Here is a 15,669-nt window from a genome sequence, read left to right on the forward strand (position 1 = left end):
TCTTTGTTGTTGTTGTTTTTTTGTTCCTAGGATCACTGCATTGAAAATGTCAGCAGATGTTTATAACTCTTTGGTTTTTTGTGTTTCTACTGAAGCTGATGGTCCTCAGCAGCTAAAGTGCCATTACAGACAGAATGAACTGGAGGACAACAGAGAGCTCTGTTCTAGTAGCTGCTGTGCAGTATTGTCTGGCCGAGGGAAATGTGCTTTCAACAGCAGTTAACCCTGTGAAAACTCAGAGTTCTACCGACAAGGCTCTCTGTTTCTCTTCCATTTCAGCTTCCTGTTACCTTACCTTGTCTGTATTTTCTTCCTCAACATGCACACAGACATCTTAAGAATTTTGTCCTGCTGAATCCGTGCCAGTTCTTTTCAGATGTGTCCCATTCATTTGCAGCCAAAGTCTTACCATCAAAGAAGTCCAGTCTTCCAAGAAATAAAGTATCTCTTTTATGGCCCTTATAAAAACAGACTTGGTGAGACACGAAATATACATGAAACTGATGAAATAATGTCACTCCTGAAGAGTGAAGAAAGTTATTTTTTTTAAAAAACTTAATCACATTAATGAAAATGTGATACAATAAAACATCAAAGAAATCCATTAGAAATGCACAAGAATTAAGTTCCGTTTGAGCACAGCAGCCTTTAGTTTCTTTGAAATGCCGAGACTAACCATTCAAAGTTTCACTCCACGGTATTTCAACTTTATTGTGGCTTAGCTGAATAGGGGAGAAGCGGAAGGTACCTGTGACGTCAGTTTAGTGCCTTTTGGTGCTTAATTGATTTGAACCTGGCAGTCTGACTGCCAGTCCTCTGGTGGGTCTATACAAATGGAGTTGTGGGCGCCAGCAATAGTGACGCAAGGACAGAGAGGGGTTGTAACCCCTCTCTGTCAGGCTGGCAGCTCCTTACCAGACCACACTCAGTCTCAAGCAGCAGCAGTCCGCTCTGAGGCAATGTCTTTTAAAGAGACTGTCGGATATGCAGATTAAAAGTAATCTGGTATTTTTTAAAGCACTGGATTTAAAAGGAATGGATAACACTGTGGTTAAGTGGACGTTATGGTTGAAAGTAGAATCTGTATAATTACTGTTGGATTCATACACACCCTTTATACAGGCATTGCATTGTAAGGCAATACAGTAAGTTAGCATGCAAGCAGTGGCCAAGCAGCTGGCATGCAAAGTTGATCACCTGACCTCAAATTGGCTGCAGATTAGTGTCACTGGCCAAAAGACACAAAAAACTAAGCAAAAAAACCCAAATAAACCTCAAAACAAAAGACAACCAAAAACGAGGAAGTGAAAACGGATCCGTGCAGATGGTCCTAAAAACTTAGTTGTACCTGAGGCCCTGTAGCACTTTGAGGTAAACAAGTTCTTGTTTTTGTTTGAAATGCATCTTGAGGCAACTTTGATTTTTGTTTTTTTTTTAAAGCACAGTCCAATACGCCAAGCAATGCTGGGTGTGCAAGAAAAGAAAGATATCTGACAACGGCTCCAGCCTGCCTTCAAGCACAGGTCATTGTAATTGCATGGTACAGATCCGCAAAGTAAGCTATGGGGATAAGTGAGCTTTAAATTGTGGCCTTTTGCTTAATTGGCAGAAAACTATTCTCACACTATTGTCTGTTGTGGATGTGGTGCAACGTGTACCGTGAGTTAACTTAGTTTCGTTTGAATCTTAAGGTCACACAAAAACTAAAGCAACAAACTGGAGGTTTTTTTTAATAGGTGGCCTGATGCAGAGTCCCGTGAAACAAGCTATTCTGGAAGAACTGGACACCTATAAGGAGGAAAAAAACCCCATTTTTTTCTATTCTTTTCTTTCTTTCTTATTTTTAAGACAGAAAAGCATTTGTGAGCTAAAGATAAAAGACAATCTCTCTGGCTGAATGAGCTGACTAATGAGGAGCAACCCCCAAACATACCAAACATTTAGCCACTCCTGAAGGAAGAGTGAGAGTCTGACCTCTAGTGTTTGTTAAAAGTATTACCAGAATTGAAAAAACTGAAAACAGAAAAGGGTAACTACAGCATGCCTAACAGTTATAGAAGACTCCTTACAAAATAAGCATCTCTTTGTTTTTCTGATTAGTCAGGAAGCTCTCCAGCAGACCCTTGTCATCTTTATCTGAAAGTCATAACATATAGATATATTTTCTGCTGCTCATTCCTGTGCAATATCCCATCTGCCCTCCCGTCATATTTCTTTTCAAGATTTTCTTATTTAATCACTAGTGTACATATATTTATATTTATAGATACATATATATTTAGTCATCTTTTCTCTTTTACCATGTCTCTCTAATATTTTGCTCCTTACTATTTTTCTATTTTTTTTATTATTTTATTTTATTATATTATATTTTCTCCTACTGTACCATGCTGCTGAGTGACTGCTGCTCATCAAACACATTTCATTGCAATGTTGACCCTGTGCTAACTTGCATATGACAAATAAAACTGAAAACTGATATATATTTAGTAAGGTAATATCATTATAAATTATTAATTATTTCACTCTCCACCCTCTCTCATTGTAGAACCTACCATATACTACTAGGTTACAGGTACACTTGACCATCCCCAGAGGGTTTTCCAGCACCAGAGTGTATTCTACATTGTCTTGAGCGCCACAGGTGGGGATGACTAGAGTGCACACTCCATTAACTGTGCGGTGCCAAAAGTGAGTGGAATCAGAGATCATGGATTCCCCTTGATACCAGCAAGCCTACAAAGGGGAGATTTTTTTTACTTGTGGGCAACAGAAGTGAACATCTGTGTGTACAAAGATTGTATGCACAGATGTTTTAAATTTTGCTTCACATATATTATGGTTGCTGACATCAGTAGCCATGTCTTTCATACCAGTGGAGTTGGCAGCCCCTGTTAGGCACAGCTCATGGTGCAGTCATGTCCTCTGAGAACGGCTTAGTCCTTCAGCGGCAGCAGGAAAGTAAGTTTAACATGACTTTGAGGTAATGCATATTCCTTCCCCTGAAGGCTGTTGATGTTCTCTTGGAAACACACAGCAGACATAAATAAATCTGAGTAAAGTGCGTGACTGAGACTGAGAAATACACTACTTTTACCTTTCTCCTTGGCGATGATGAAAGGTTGCTTTGAATCTAAGGGAGCAGTCCAGTAACAGTGTACTTGCTAATGAAAACACACTCGTTCACAGTAAACCAGGAAGCTGTACATAATGTGTTGCCTGATCCTCATCAGCCAGGTCACGGGTGTGATCCATTGCAGAGCCACTGTGTCCAGGATCTCCTCCACCAACTGGAGGTTGTTTGGCGGTTGGGGAACATCTGAGTACAGCAGCAGGAGAACAAGAGGAAGAAATTACTGTAAATTTCTCTTGACAGATCTGGAAGTTTGATAAAGCTATAAAAACAGCAAAAATGGATCTGAAGTGACTTCTTGTTACAGAATACAATCATTAAAGAAGGACAAAGTGGGGAGTAAATAATGAAGCATTCGTCACTTACCTATAACCTTGACATGGACTTCATAGTGAGCCTCTCCATAGTTATTCTTCAGGAGAACAGATGCCAGAGTCAAGTTGCTGAGTCGAAGAAATGAATGACTGGGAGTGATTCTTGGTGTTTGTGATGACCTGTCTTCCTGTGGTGAGAATGCCATCTTGGATATAAATGTGTCTGACTGGATGTTTGTGGTTTGTGTTTCGAGGCACAGTTATTACATCCTCCTGAAGAGAAAGACAACTGTTAAATATTAGCCACTTTATTTCACTGATGAAGTCTTACAGTGAAGCTGAAGTCAAGGCAAATTGCCTTTCGAGCCTGGAAAACCACACGATTATGGCCAATACACCTTTTGCTAGCTCAGTGGGCTCCCCCACCCCTTTTTCATTGACAGCTCGGACACGGAAGTGGTACCTCATCTGCTCCTGAAGTCCCACCACTGTGAAGGCAGTACAGGAGATGGGGATCTTAGTGGCTTTCCTCCACGTCTTAGCATCTCCTTGATGGGCTCATCTCCTTGGCATGGAGGAGTCCACTTTAGAGAAATGGAGGAGTTTGTGGAATCAGATACATTCAGGTTCCTCACTAGGCCGGGAGCTGCTTCAGGGGAAAATTAAATTTGTATACTGTTGAATAAATCAACAGCTGAACATAAACTCCACATAAAGTGAATTACTCTGTTTTTTTAAATGGCCAACAGGGGCATAAAAAATGCAAAACCATACATTAGAAATGACAAAACTTTACACTTAATTTTTGATCTGAGTAAACATTTTCCAAATCACTGGATGGTCTAAGTTGCTAATTTCAAGTTTTTTTTAATACAGCATGGTATCCATTTAGAGTAAAATAGGTGATAAAGCAAATGACTACCAAAGTGGTTAAGACACAAATTCAAAACTCAAAGCTTCAATATGGGAGCCTACATACCGATGGGCTCCATCCTGCTGATTCAGGAAAGAAAATAAACAACACACTGTGAGGGGAAGACGTACGTGCTGGATTTTTGGGATGGGATTAGAAACGTTGCTGGGAGTGCCTGCAACAGCCCTGTTTACACTAGTCATTCATACCCCATATCTTCCACCAATCCATACACCATGAAGTTGGTTTCTAGAAACAGTAATAAAGGCTTGAATGTGATAGATGTGAATGTAGCATCAGTAAGGAAGCTAGGTTAGGAGTCAGGAGTTTTTAGATAAAATGCTAAAATGGGCACTTTGGCTTGTAACAGTACCACTGATTTCAGTAAAAAGTTTGCAGTGACGCATGAGATAGCTTGGCTTGGCACGCTGCTCCAAGCCTGACCAGTGAGTAGCTCCTTATGGATTTGCAGCCTTTATTTCTCCTCAGTTCACAGATGTAGCCGTGAACTGAAGCTCCTCCATCACTGGCTGGAGGACTCCAACTCACTGTCATGGTGTTCTTAGTTAAATTAGACACATGAGGTTGCGATGCTGTACCTGGAGGCTCTGGATAAGTGGATTTTAAACAGGTGTCAATTGACATCTCAAATCCAGGATATGAAAGTTTTAGCATGGCAATGAAGTGGAACTGCAGTGAACTGTAAACCATAAAGCATTTCTCTTTACCTTTCACCTCTAGTTGGACCTATTTGGGCTGATTTTGATCATGATTAGTGCTCACCTATGGGCTCTCCACCACGGGCCTCCTCTGTCTCCAGAGGGTCACTCATTCCCTCTTCATTGATGGCTCTGATGCAATGCTAGTATGCATGGCCCTCCTCCACTTTATCATCAGTGAAGGCATTAATGTTACTATCCACTTTTCCAACCCTGTTCCAGGACCTCTTGCCTACCATACAGCAATCGATCACAAAACTGGTGACCTGCTTACCCCCGTCACTCCGAGCCTTCCATTTCATCTTGATACACTTCTCTTAAGGCTCAAGGAACTCAACTTTCCCTTGAGGAGGCTTTGGGCAGTCTGAAGAAAGTGATGTGTTAGTTAAATACAAACCTCCATTTCAAAAAGTGCTTTAAATTAATATGATTGTGTGATTTCATCCACCAATCACAATGAGTTGCACGTCAGTAACAGCAGCACCACAGTCACACTTGAGACAACGCATAAATGTGCCACTAATCTTCTCTCACGCATCAAGTAAACATCCAAAGTGAATAAAAAAACAACTGTATCTGCATATGATACAGGATGACACCCTTTATTTTAATTCACCTGCTAAGCACCAATGAGGTGCTATTATCTGTCTGCTCCACCTTGGTCCTCTCATCCTCCATAACCTTCACACCATCCTTATACCAGGTAAGCTTAAGATCTGGTTTGCCTTTGAAGAGATCTAATGGTGGCTGTGTGGCCTGCCTTTACAGTCACAGGCTGAGGCCCCAACAAGTCCAGTGGTCAGACAAATCAATTTCTGGAGGGTCTAGGAAAATGAGATCATATATAAATGGGATTGATTCTCTGCAGTCTTTATTTTTTAGTACGGTTTTTCAAAGCTTTGAGAAAAGCTTTGGTATCCAAAAGAGTAGCAAAGATTTTTCTTGTAAAACAAAGGGGGACCTAGCAAAACAGTTTGGGAACCACTGTACTAACCTGCAATACTGAGCACAGCCTCACTTTCAGCCCCTTTAGCTCTGAATGTGTACTTGCTCTCATGGGACTCATTCACACCAGAGAAAATTAGTTTGTGCACAGCTCCCTGTTTTACCACCTGAACTCCATTCAGCTTCGAAAACTGTTGAATTTAACACAAAAGGATGGATGAAAAAGACAAAAAAAATTGCCAAATTTACATTTCAGGATTAACAGCTAACAAGTCTTTTATCCAGTTCTGTGTTATCTCTTACCTCCACCCCATCCTTCAGCCATACTCCATCCACCTTCTCATCAGCAAGAACAACACTCGGCTCTGCAGGGGAACCTGTCGAACACTGAACATCTGACATACCACTCTACAGTGAGGCAAAACACTCTGGCAACACACAGAGAAAAAGAACTTAGAGAGAATTAACATTCATAGAATTAATTATTAATCAGTTATGCCGTGTTGTTAGATTTTTACAGTTTTTTCCATTGCCTTGGCTTTGGCTGATTCAAAAACGTTAGCTGAAATCTGCAAAAGAAACATCCGTTTTACTCTCTAAAATATGCTAGTAGTATTTTACAACCAAAATGATCCATCTTATTGTCAGAAGCTGAAAGGTGGAAGTCACGAGCATGACTATTGTAAAACATATTTACAGAACTTGAGAGCAGTAAGCAATTTGTGAACATGGTGGAGTCTGCTCAGATAAAAATTCTGCAGGGGTAACAGCCTGAAAGAGGAGGAAGGATGTGTGGGAGTGCAACAAGGGAGAGACAAAAGAATATGGGAAGTTACACAAGAGTGAAGAAGATAGATCGCCATACTCGCAAGTCTTTCTACTGCAGTGTTGCAAGGGAGAGCACTGGGTGCTTGCCTGATAGGAATCTGTGGCTAACAGTTCAACAGTTGGAGCACTTACTCTCACCACTACTCTGTGGCTGTGCAGTACTATAATAATACACATAATAGGCCTGTGTTTTGTTTCCACAAAGCATCTTTTTTGGCACTGACACTCTGTTTTGTTCTGAACAGCACTGTGCTATTTTTCTATTTCTCTGTTGCTGTAACTGCAGTTTACTGCATTGTTTGATCAGTGGAGGAACACATGCACTTTCACCTTATAGTCCAAGAAAATTTAAGGGTTCTTTTTCTCTACAGAGCAGAATTCTTACCAGCCACAGTGACTTTAGCAAACTTGACATATTCGCGTGTATCATTGTCCTGAGTGCAGACAACAGAGTACTCTCCCTCATCAGCCAGCTGACACTCTTCTATAATAACCTCAGCCCTTTTCCCCTCACGCATGAAGATGTAGCGCCCGCTTGCTGTGATATCACACCCATCCTTCAGCCAGTGAATGTGCACGTCCTTGGAGCTCATCTCACACTCCAGGCGGGCTGTGCTTCTCTCATGCACACAGACATTCTGGTAAACTTGATGGGAATGCCTATATAGAATTAAAACAGAGGAAGAATGAAAATAAGAGAGGCACTTTAGCGCTAATGTGGACTTTATTAGCATACTACACTTACAAAGTTTTAGTCATTTTAGAAGTAGAAGCACAGACACTGATGATTACAAGGTGAAAGTATGAACAGAATTTAAATGCTCTTGCACTTATTAGGGTTATTCTTTATATTCAGCCCCAGAAAAAAAAAAAAAAAAGATGGAGTGTACTCATATTCATGAATAACTATAATTAACACAACTTCAATTGCTATGCTTCTCTTGGTGCAAACCCAGAGGACAGCCACGTATCCTTGTAAAGATATTTACATGCCCCAACTTGCACCTTGGGCAAGTAAATGTCTTGTTAGGCAGAGCTGTAATAAATGAGCTTGTTGTGAGCAGGGATTTGGTTGGATTACTTTCAACTGAGCACTAGGAGGGAGGATTTATTGCACTCCCCATACATCTTCATTTGAAAAACAGGGAAGATGATGTTGTTTTGCATAGCTACGAAGGAGCGAAGCTTCTAATCTCAGGGGAGGAAAACAAGGCAGTGGCAGCTCATATCTCAACTGTGAAGGTTTGTTTCCCTAGAAATATTAGCTCCAACAAGACAGCTCTGTTGGGAAAAACAAAACATCTCTTTCCCCCCCCTTTTCCTTTACCTGCAAAAACAAAACACACTTGTGGGAAAAATATTGACATGTGGGTTTTTGATTAATATGAACTTAAGTGAGAAAGTCTGATCTCTGGGTCAAATAAATACTGACACTGAATGGAGGGGATAAAATATGACATGGTGTTAAGTAATGACAAATGTAAAGAAAGCATGTAAAAAGGAGTATGTAAATGGGGACAGTAAATACAATGAAATCTGTATTATGAGCAGTGAGAAGGAGTCCCGAGTTCCACTCTGCACATGCCGAAAGTCTCTTGTCTCCAACCTGCAGAGTGTAGGTGCCCATGTCACTCAGGTGCACACAATACAGGGAGTGCAGAATTATTAGGCAAATGAGTATTTTGTCCACATCATCCTCTTCATGCATGTTGTCTTACTCCAAGCTGTATAGGCTCGTAAGCCTACTACCAATTAAGCATATTAGGTGATGTGCATCTCTGTAATGAGAAGGGGTGTGGTCTAATGACATCAACACCCTATATCAGGTGTGCATAATTATTAGGCAACGTCCTTTCCTTTGGCAAAATGGGTCAAAAGAAGGACTTGACAGGCTCAGAAAAGTCAAAAATAGTGAGATATCGTGCAGAGGGATGCAGCAGTCTCAAAATTGCAAAGCTTCTGAAGCGTGATCATCGAACAATCAAGCGTTTCATTCAAAATAGTCAACAGGGTCGCAAGAAGCGTGTGGAAAAACCAAGGCGCAAAATAACTGCCCATGAACTGAGAAAAGTCAAGCGTGCAGCTGCCAAGATGCCACTTGCCACCAGTTTGGCCATATTTCAGAGCTGCAATATCACTGGAGTGCCCAAAAGCACAAGGTGTGCAATACTCAGAGACATGGCCAAGGTAAGAAAGGCTGAAAGACGACCACCACTGAACAAGACACAGAAGCTGAAACGTCAAGACTGGGCCAAGAAATATCTCAAGACTGATTTTTCTAAGGTTTTATGGACTGATGAAATGAGAGTGAGTCTTGATGGGCCCGTGGCTGGATTGGTAAAGGGCAGAGAGCTCCAGTCCGACTCAGACGCCAGCAAGGTGGAGGTGGAGTACTGGTTTGGGCTGGTATCATCAAAGATGAGCTTGTGGGGCCTTTTCGGGTTGAGGATGGAGTCAAGCTCAACTCCCAGTCCTACTGCCAGTTTCTGGAAGACACCTTCTTCAAGCAGTGGTACAGGAAGAAGTCTGCATCCTTCAAGAAAAACATGATTTTCATGCAGGACAATGCTCCATCACACGCGTCCAAGTACTCCACAGTGTGGCTGGCAAGAAAGGGTATAAAAGAAGAACAACTAATGACATGGCCTCCTTGTTCACCTGATCTGGACCCCATTGAGAACCTGTGGTCCATCATCAAATGTGAGATTTACAAGGAGGGAAAACAGTACACCTCTCTGAACAGTGTCTGGGAGGCTGTGGTTGCTGCTGCACGCAATGTTGATGGTGAACAGATCAAAACACTGACAGCATCCATGGATGGCAGGCTTTTGAGTGTCCTTGCAAAGAAAGGTGGCTATATTGGTCGCTGATTTGTTTTTGTTTTGTTTTTGAATGTCAGAAATGTATATTTGTGAATGTGGAGATGTTATATTGGTTTCACTGGTAAAAATAAATAATTGAAATGGGTATATATTTGTTTTTTGTTAAGTTGCCTAATAATTATGCACAGTAATAGTCACCTGCACACACAGATATCCCCCTAAAATAGCTAAAACTAAAAACAAACTAAAAACTACTTCCAAAAACATTCAGCTTTGATATTAATGAGTTTTTTGGGTTCATTGAGAACATGGTTGTTGTTCAATAATAAAATTATTCCTCAAAAATACAACTTGCCTAATAATTCTGCACTCCCTGTAGAAATGCACAGCATGTGCTTAGTTCCCATCAGTTTCACTTCATATTTCCCATGAGAGTACTGGACCCACTGCGGCTCTGCGCCCTGAATTGCAAGAACAACGCTGAGATGAGGGGAGAAATCACAAGTGGTTTATGTCATGGTAACATTCATAAATAAGCAGACTTTGACACTGAACCAGAAAACTGATGTGCTTTACCAAAAACCACTTGTTACACCACTACTGATCCTGATGTTTGGATCCTTCAGTTCCAAGACAGTGTCGAACACGATGTCAACTTTGGCAGTGATGTCTTCCAGGGGCTTCAAGACACGCACCATCTTGTAAAACATATCAAATGTAGAAATACTTAAATAATGACATTTTGAATTATTTCCCATCTTCACATCAGCTGACTTTTGCTTTCTAACTTAACTTTGTCGCCAAGTTGTGTAAACTTTTCTCAGTTCTCCCTTGCTCTATTTTAAGCTGTTTTTTAAAAATATCATATCCCAAACCTGTTCATCTTTATTTGATCCTGTGTCATGTGTGAAAGCTCTCCGCGTCACAGGTCTACCTCCACCTCCACTTTCTTCTTCATCTCCTTGAACTTCTTGAGAATGCCTCTGATGTTGCTGAAGCCATACTTGGCACAGATCCCCCCCAGTCCTTCTTGTCAGCTCCAGCCAGGATCTTTAACATCTCCTCCTCTGTAGGTGGCTTCTTCTTCTCCCCTCTCTTCTCCATACCTCTGCAAAAGAAGAAATATCTTACACAGGAAGCAGTTATACAGGTATATACTATGCTTGTTTGCATGCATGACATAGAATATGAATATGTGCAATAGTAGCTGAAAAGAATCTTCCTCAGTCCCACAAGCAACTCTTTAGATCTTGTCCTGTGGGTATTTCTGGATACATGCAAAAACATATATCTGGCAATTGATCAGAGAGTGCTCCATCACAACTTGACAGGTTCTAGGAGTGTCACAGCTAGTATTAGACAACATGCATGTGCTCCTGCTGCTTCTCCAGCATCTTTTTGAAGTCCATTGGTGGGTCTGGAAACAAAGAGAAAGCAACTTTCACCTGTGGCACTAGGAGAAAACTGGAGGCAAACTGTGCTGATGGCTTCCAAACAACCCATGCTGTACGATATGGCTGGCTTACTTTCTGTAACACTGAGTGATATGGAGAAGGCGGCATCTCTGTGCTTGTTGGAGGCAGTGCACTTGTAGACATCGGCATCCTCCAAGGTCAGATTTTTGATCTAATTTGGAGAGAAGGTATTAGACATTAGGTAAATGACTAATGAAGGAAAAAGCAACGTGTCTAGTTACAGTGAGACGTTTCAAACTGTCACACTGTCATTCAGGTCATTTTTATTCAATTCAATTCAATTCAATTTTATTTATATAGCGCCAAATCACAACAAAAGTCGCCTCAAGGCGCTTCATAGATACAGAGAAAAACCCAACAATCATATGACCCCCTATGAGCAAGCACTTTGGCGACAGTGGGAAGGAAAAACTCCCTTTTAACAGGAAGAAACCTCCGGCAGAACCAGGCTCAGGGAGGGGCGGCCATCTGCTGCGACCGGTTGGGGTGAGAGAAGGAAGACAGGATAAAAGACATGCTGTGGAAGAGAGACAGAGGTTAATAACAGATATGATTCAATGCAGAGAGGTCTATTAATACATAGTGAGTGAGAAAGGTGACTGGAAAGGAAAAACTCAATGCATCATGGGAATCCCCCGGCAGCCTACGTCTATTGCAGCATAACTAAGGGAGGATTCAGGGTCATCTGGTCCAGCCCTAACTATATGCTTTAGCAAAAAGGAAAGTTTTAAGCCTAATCTTAAAAGTAGAGATAGTTTCTGTCTCCCGAATCCAAACTGGAAGCTGGTTCCACAGAAGAGGGGCCTGAAAACTGAAGGCTCTGCCTCCCATTCTACTTTTAAATACTCTAGGAACAACAAGTAGGCCTGCAGAGCGAGAGTGAAGTGCTCTAATAGGGTGATATGGTACTACAAGGTCATTAAGATAAGATGGGGCCTGATTATTTAAGACCTCGTATGTGAGGAGCAGGATTTTGAATTCAATTCTGGATTTAACAGGAAGCCAATGAAGGGAAGCCAAAACAGGAGAAATATGCTCTCTCCTTCTAGTCCCTGTCAGTACTCTTGCTGCAGCATTTTGGATTAGCTGAAGGCTTTTCAGTGAGTTTTTTGGACATCCTGATAATAATGAATTACAGTCGTCCAGCCTGGAAGTAATAAATGCATGAACTAGTTTTTCAGCGTCACTCTGAGACAGGATATTTCTAATTTTAGAGATGTTGCGCAAATGGAAGAAAGCAGTCTTACATATTTGTTTAATATGTGCGTTGAAGGACATGTCCTGGTCAAAAATGACTCCAAGGTTCCTCACAGCGTTACTGGAGGCCAAGGTAATGCCATCCAGAGTATGAATCTGGTTAGATACCATATTTCTAAGATTTTCAGGGCCGAGTACAATAACCTCAGTTTTATCTGAATTAAGAAGCAGAAAGTTAGTGGCCATCCAGGTCTTTATGTCTTTAAGACATTCCTGCAGTTTAACTAATTGGTGTGTGTTATCTGGCTTCATGGACAGACAGAGCTGGGTGTCATCTGCATAGCAGTGAAAATGTATGCTATGTCTTCTAATGATGCTGCCTAAGGGAAGCATGTATAATGTAAACAGAATTGGTCCTAGCACTGAACCCTGTGGAACTCCATAATTAACCTCAGTGGGTGAAGAGGACTCTCCATTTACATGCACAAATTGGAGTCTATTAGATAGATATGATACAAACCACTGCAGTGCAGTACCTGTAATACCTACAGCATGTTCTAATCGCTCTAATAGGATATTATGGTCGACAGTATCAAACGCTGCACTGAGGTCTAGCAGGACAAGCACAGAGATGAGTCCACTGTCAGAGGCCATAAGAAGATCATTTGTAACCTTCACTAAAGCTGTTTCTGTGCTGTGATGAGCTCTGAAACCTGACTGAAACTCTTCAAATAAACCATTTTATCCCACTGCAGTACTCATTTTAAGCAGTAGAAGGCAGTGGCATGCTAGGAATAACTCCTCAACACACAGTATTGGAACTTAACAGTCATCCCTTACCAGAGAAACAGATGGCAAGGGGAGATGCATATGTCAGCACCCACAAGTTAATTGCTTTATAATAGCTATTTAAGCTTCAGTTAAGCTCCCCGGCTGGTACAGAGAAAGCACTAAATCCACTGTGGAGTGGTTATAGATAAAAGGTTCAGTGAGAGTTTTTTTACCCGTCCTATCTACTTTTCCTCATGATGCATGGTGTGTCATCTCACTTGACAGCACCAAAACGGCGGAGCTGTTCAGCTTAATGATGGGCTGTACAGAGATACCACGCCCAGAAAGAGTATTTCACCTTTTAAAGCAACACATTTTTACTAGATACCCTAAACCCTGAATTCACACTTCCAGATAATGATGCTGAAATTACAGTCTTAACTTAAAAAAAATTAATGGCATGATTTATTTGTCAATAGAGTAACATTCAGTGAAAAACTTGAGAAAACAGAGTACACAAGTACATGCAAAGCTACAGTAAATACTACTTACATGTATAGTGTTAGATGACTAAAATTAAACAGGGATGCTCATCAGATATAACACAAGCTTAACATTAGTCAGCAGCAACACAATGACAGTGAACAAAATCCCTTAATGCTTTAAAATATCACATAAAAAGGGGGAAATTTAATCTTCTTCTTCTTCTACTTTCAGCTGCTCACTTTAGGAGTTGTCACAGCCCATCATCTGCCTCCATTTTACCCTATCTCTAGGGCATTCTTCTCTGTCACACCAACAGTCTGCATGTCCCTCTTCACTACATCCACGAATCTTCTCTGTGATCTTCCTCTTTTCCTCCTGCCTGGTAACATCCTGGTCAAATATATCACAATCCCTCCTCTGCTCATGTCCAAACCATCTCAGACACACTTCTCTAACTTTGTCTCCAAACCATTCAGCCTGAGCTGAACCTCTGATGTATTCATTTCTAATCTTGTCCATCCTAGTCACTCTTAATGAAAATCTTAACATCTTTACCTCTGCGACCTCCAGATCTGCCTCCGGTCCTTTTTTTCATACATCATGGCAGGTCTAACAAATATTTTGTAGATCAAATTTCAATTAGGCCAAGGATAAGTCATGTAGTTTTACAGTGTCAAACCTTCAGTATATGCTGTTTGTCGATGTTGTCATGGGAAGATTTTGTTGCCACAGACAGTGGGAACCCACTAGCTCGCTCCCAGCTCACACTGGGCTGTGGATTCCCAGTCACATTTGCCTTGAATGCAGCATTGTCACCTATGAATGACAAAAAGACAGATCAGGTTAAGATTTATATTTTGCTATAACAGTTGCCATAACATTAAATGATTTAGGATCATCATTTTCTGCTTTCCTTTTGAGACAAGTAGCTGTAGGGTCATTCCATGAATGATAATAGCCTGGCTACTCTGCAGTATTCTGCATATTGTGATGGGCGAGCTTCTGCAGGTCTCTTAATCTATAATTTACAGGTAGAGGTAGAGTGAATCAGATTAAAACACGTAGATTTTATGCTAAAAAGGCACTAGTATTCAGCATAAGCAGCAAATGCTTTCTTCAATAGAGGTGATGAGAACCATAAAGTCTTTATCAGAGTATTTCTGTCCTCGGTGAGGTCTTTGTTAGGACTTTTATCAGATGCAGCCCACAGTACCTTCGCTCAGTAAGAAAAAATGTTTACCTAAAGTTTTCACATCACATGAAACTTTTGTTTCCCAGTAGAGTTTTGTTTGTGTCATCCAGTGTTTCCAGGCAAATCATGGGTAAGTGTCTAAATTTGGCTGGTGCACGCTTTTCTTATAGTCTCAAGGGCACTTGTTTGCAATATAATGTGAGGAGAGATTCTGCAAGATGCAAAGGGCATTTTGTAAAAATTTCAAGCTGCTGTGGAATGAAAAGAATGGTTCACCTCACCCTCTTGGGCAGTGATGGGGTGTAGCTTCACTTCAAAATCTGGGACAGACTCTCCCTCTGGGATTTGGGGGGATTTTTGTACCTGGTTGAAGGACTCCACCACAGCGGAGGTCTTACATTGAACCCCAGAGTGCTCTAAAGGTGAGTCAAGTACATCCACAGTAAGACTATCAGAATATTGTACAAACAAGCAACCTAAGTGCACAATTGTTTCTTTTTCCTTTTTTTAGAAAGGAGAAGAGAAAAAAGAACTGAGGCCTGACTCCATCTCAGTGCTGAGAAGTCTGCAGTAGGTAATAAACTTGATTTTTGCTCTCTACATTAGGGGATTTGACATGGTTGTTGAAGCTAATCATTGATGTTAGTTAATTATGCTGCTTTTGCTTATAGCAAAGACAGCTCTTTTAGATAGTCCTTCCTTGCCTGTCTCATAATACCAAAGATTTAGCGCTAAGAATGCCAGAATGAAGGAGGATCTCCTTGCATGCAAGATCCCTACCCTCTGCGCTCCTTGCCAAGCCCTGAGCCACCTTAGGATACTTGGTGGAGCTCATGGAGGAGGTGAAGGTGGACGAGCTGCAGGAAGAGGTCAT

At 41.2% G+C, this 15,669-nt stretch overlaps 1 protein-coding gene across 1 annotated transcript; it reads right to left on the bottom strand.

Moving 5' to 3' along the window:
* Positions 1 to 590: 590 nt before the first annotated feature.
* Positions 591 to 15,669, bottom strand: LOC146382365 (immunoglobulin superfamily member 22-like). Its single transcript, XM_084936740.1, is given in 34 exon segments — positions 591 to 2,136; positions 2,556 to 2,736; positions 2,874 to 3,022; positions 3,098 to 3,142; positions 3,145 to 3,207; positions 3,210 to 3,251; positions 3,254 to 3,319; positions 3,500 to 3,558; positions 3,560 to 3,670; positions 3,765 to 3,834; positions 3,837 to 3,992; positions 3,995 to 4,096; positions 4,488 to 4,562; positions 4,565 to 4,609; positions 4,805 to 4,831; positions 4,834 to 4,968; positions 5,144 to 5,443; positions 5,528 to 5,608; positions 5,679 to 5,812; positions 5,814 to 5,878; positions 5,881 to 5,903; positions 6,074 to 6,215; positions 6,328 to 6,452; positions 7,238 to 7,512; positions 8,427 to 8,496; positions 10,051 to 10,135; positions 10,223 to 10,372; positions 10,609 to 10,694; positions 10,697 to 10,782; positions 11,055 to 11,091; positions 11,201 to 11,300; positions 14,283 to 14,419; positions 15,077 to 15,211; positions 15,576 to 15,669. Coding segments are annotated over 34 exon segments (3,522 nt in total). The 3' UTR covers positions 591 to 2,065.

Source organism: Perissodus microlepis, chromosome 7 (assembly GCF_051167445.1).
Source record: "Perissodus microlepis isolate ML-2025 ecotype Zambia chromosome 7, ASM5116744v1, whole genome shotgun sequence".
Classification (NCBI taxonomy): Eukaryota; Metazoa; Chordata; class Actinopteri; order Cichliformes; family Cichlidae; genus Perissodus; species Perissodus microlepis.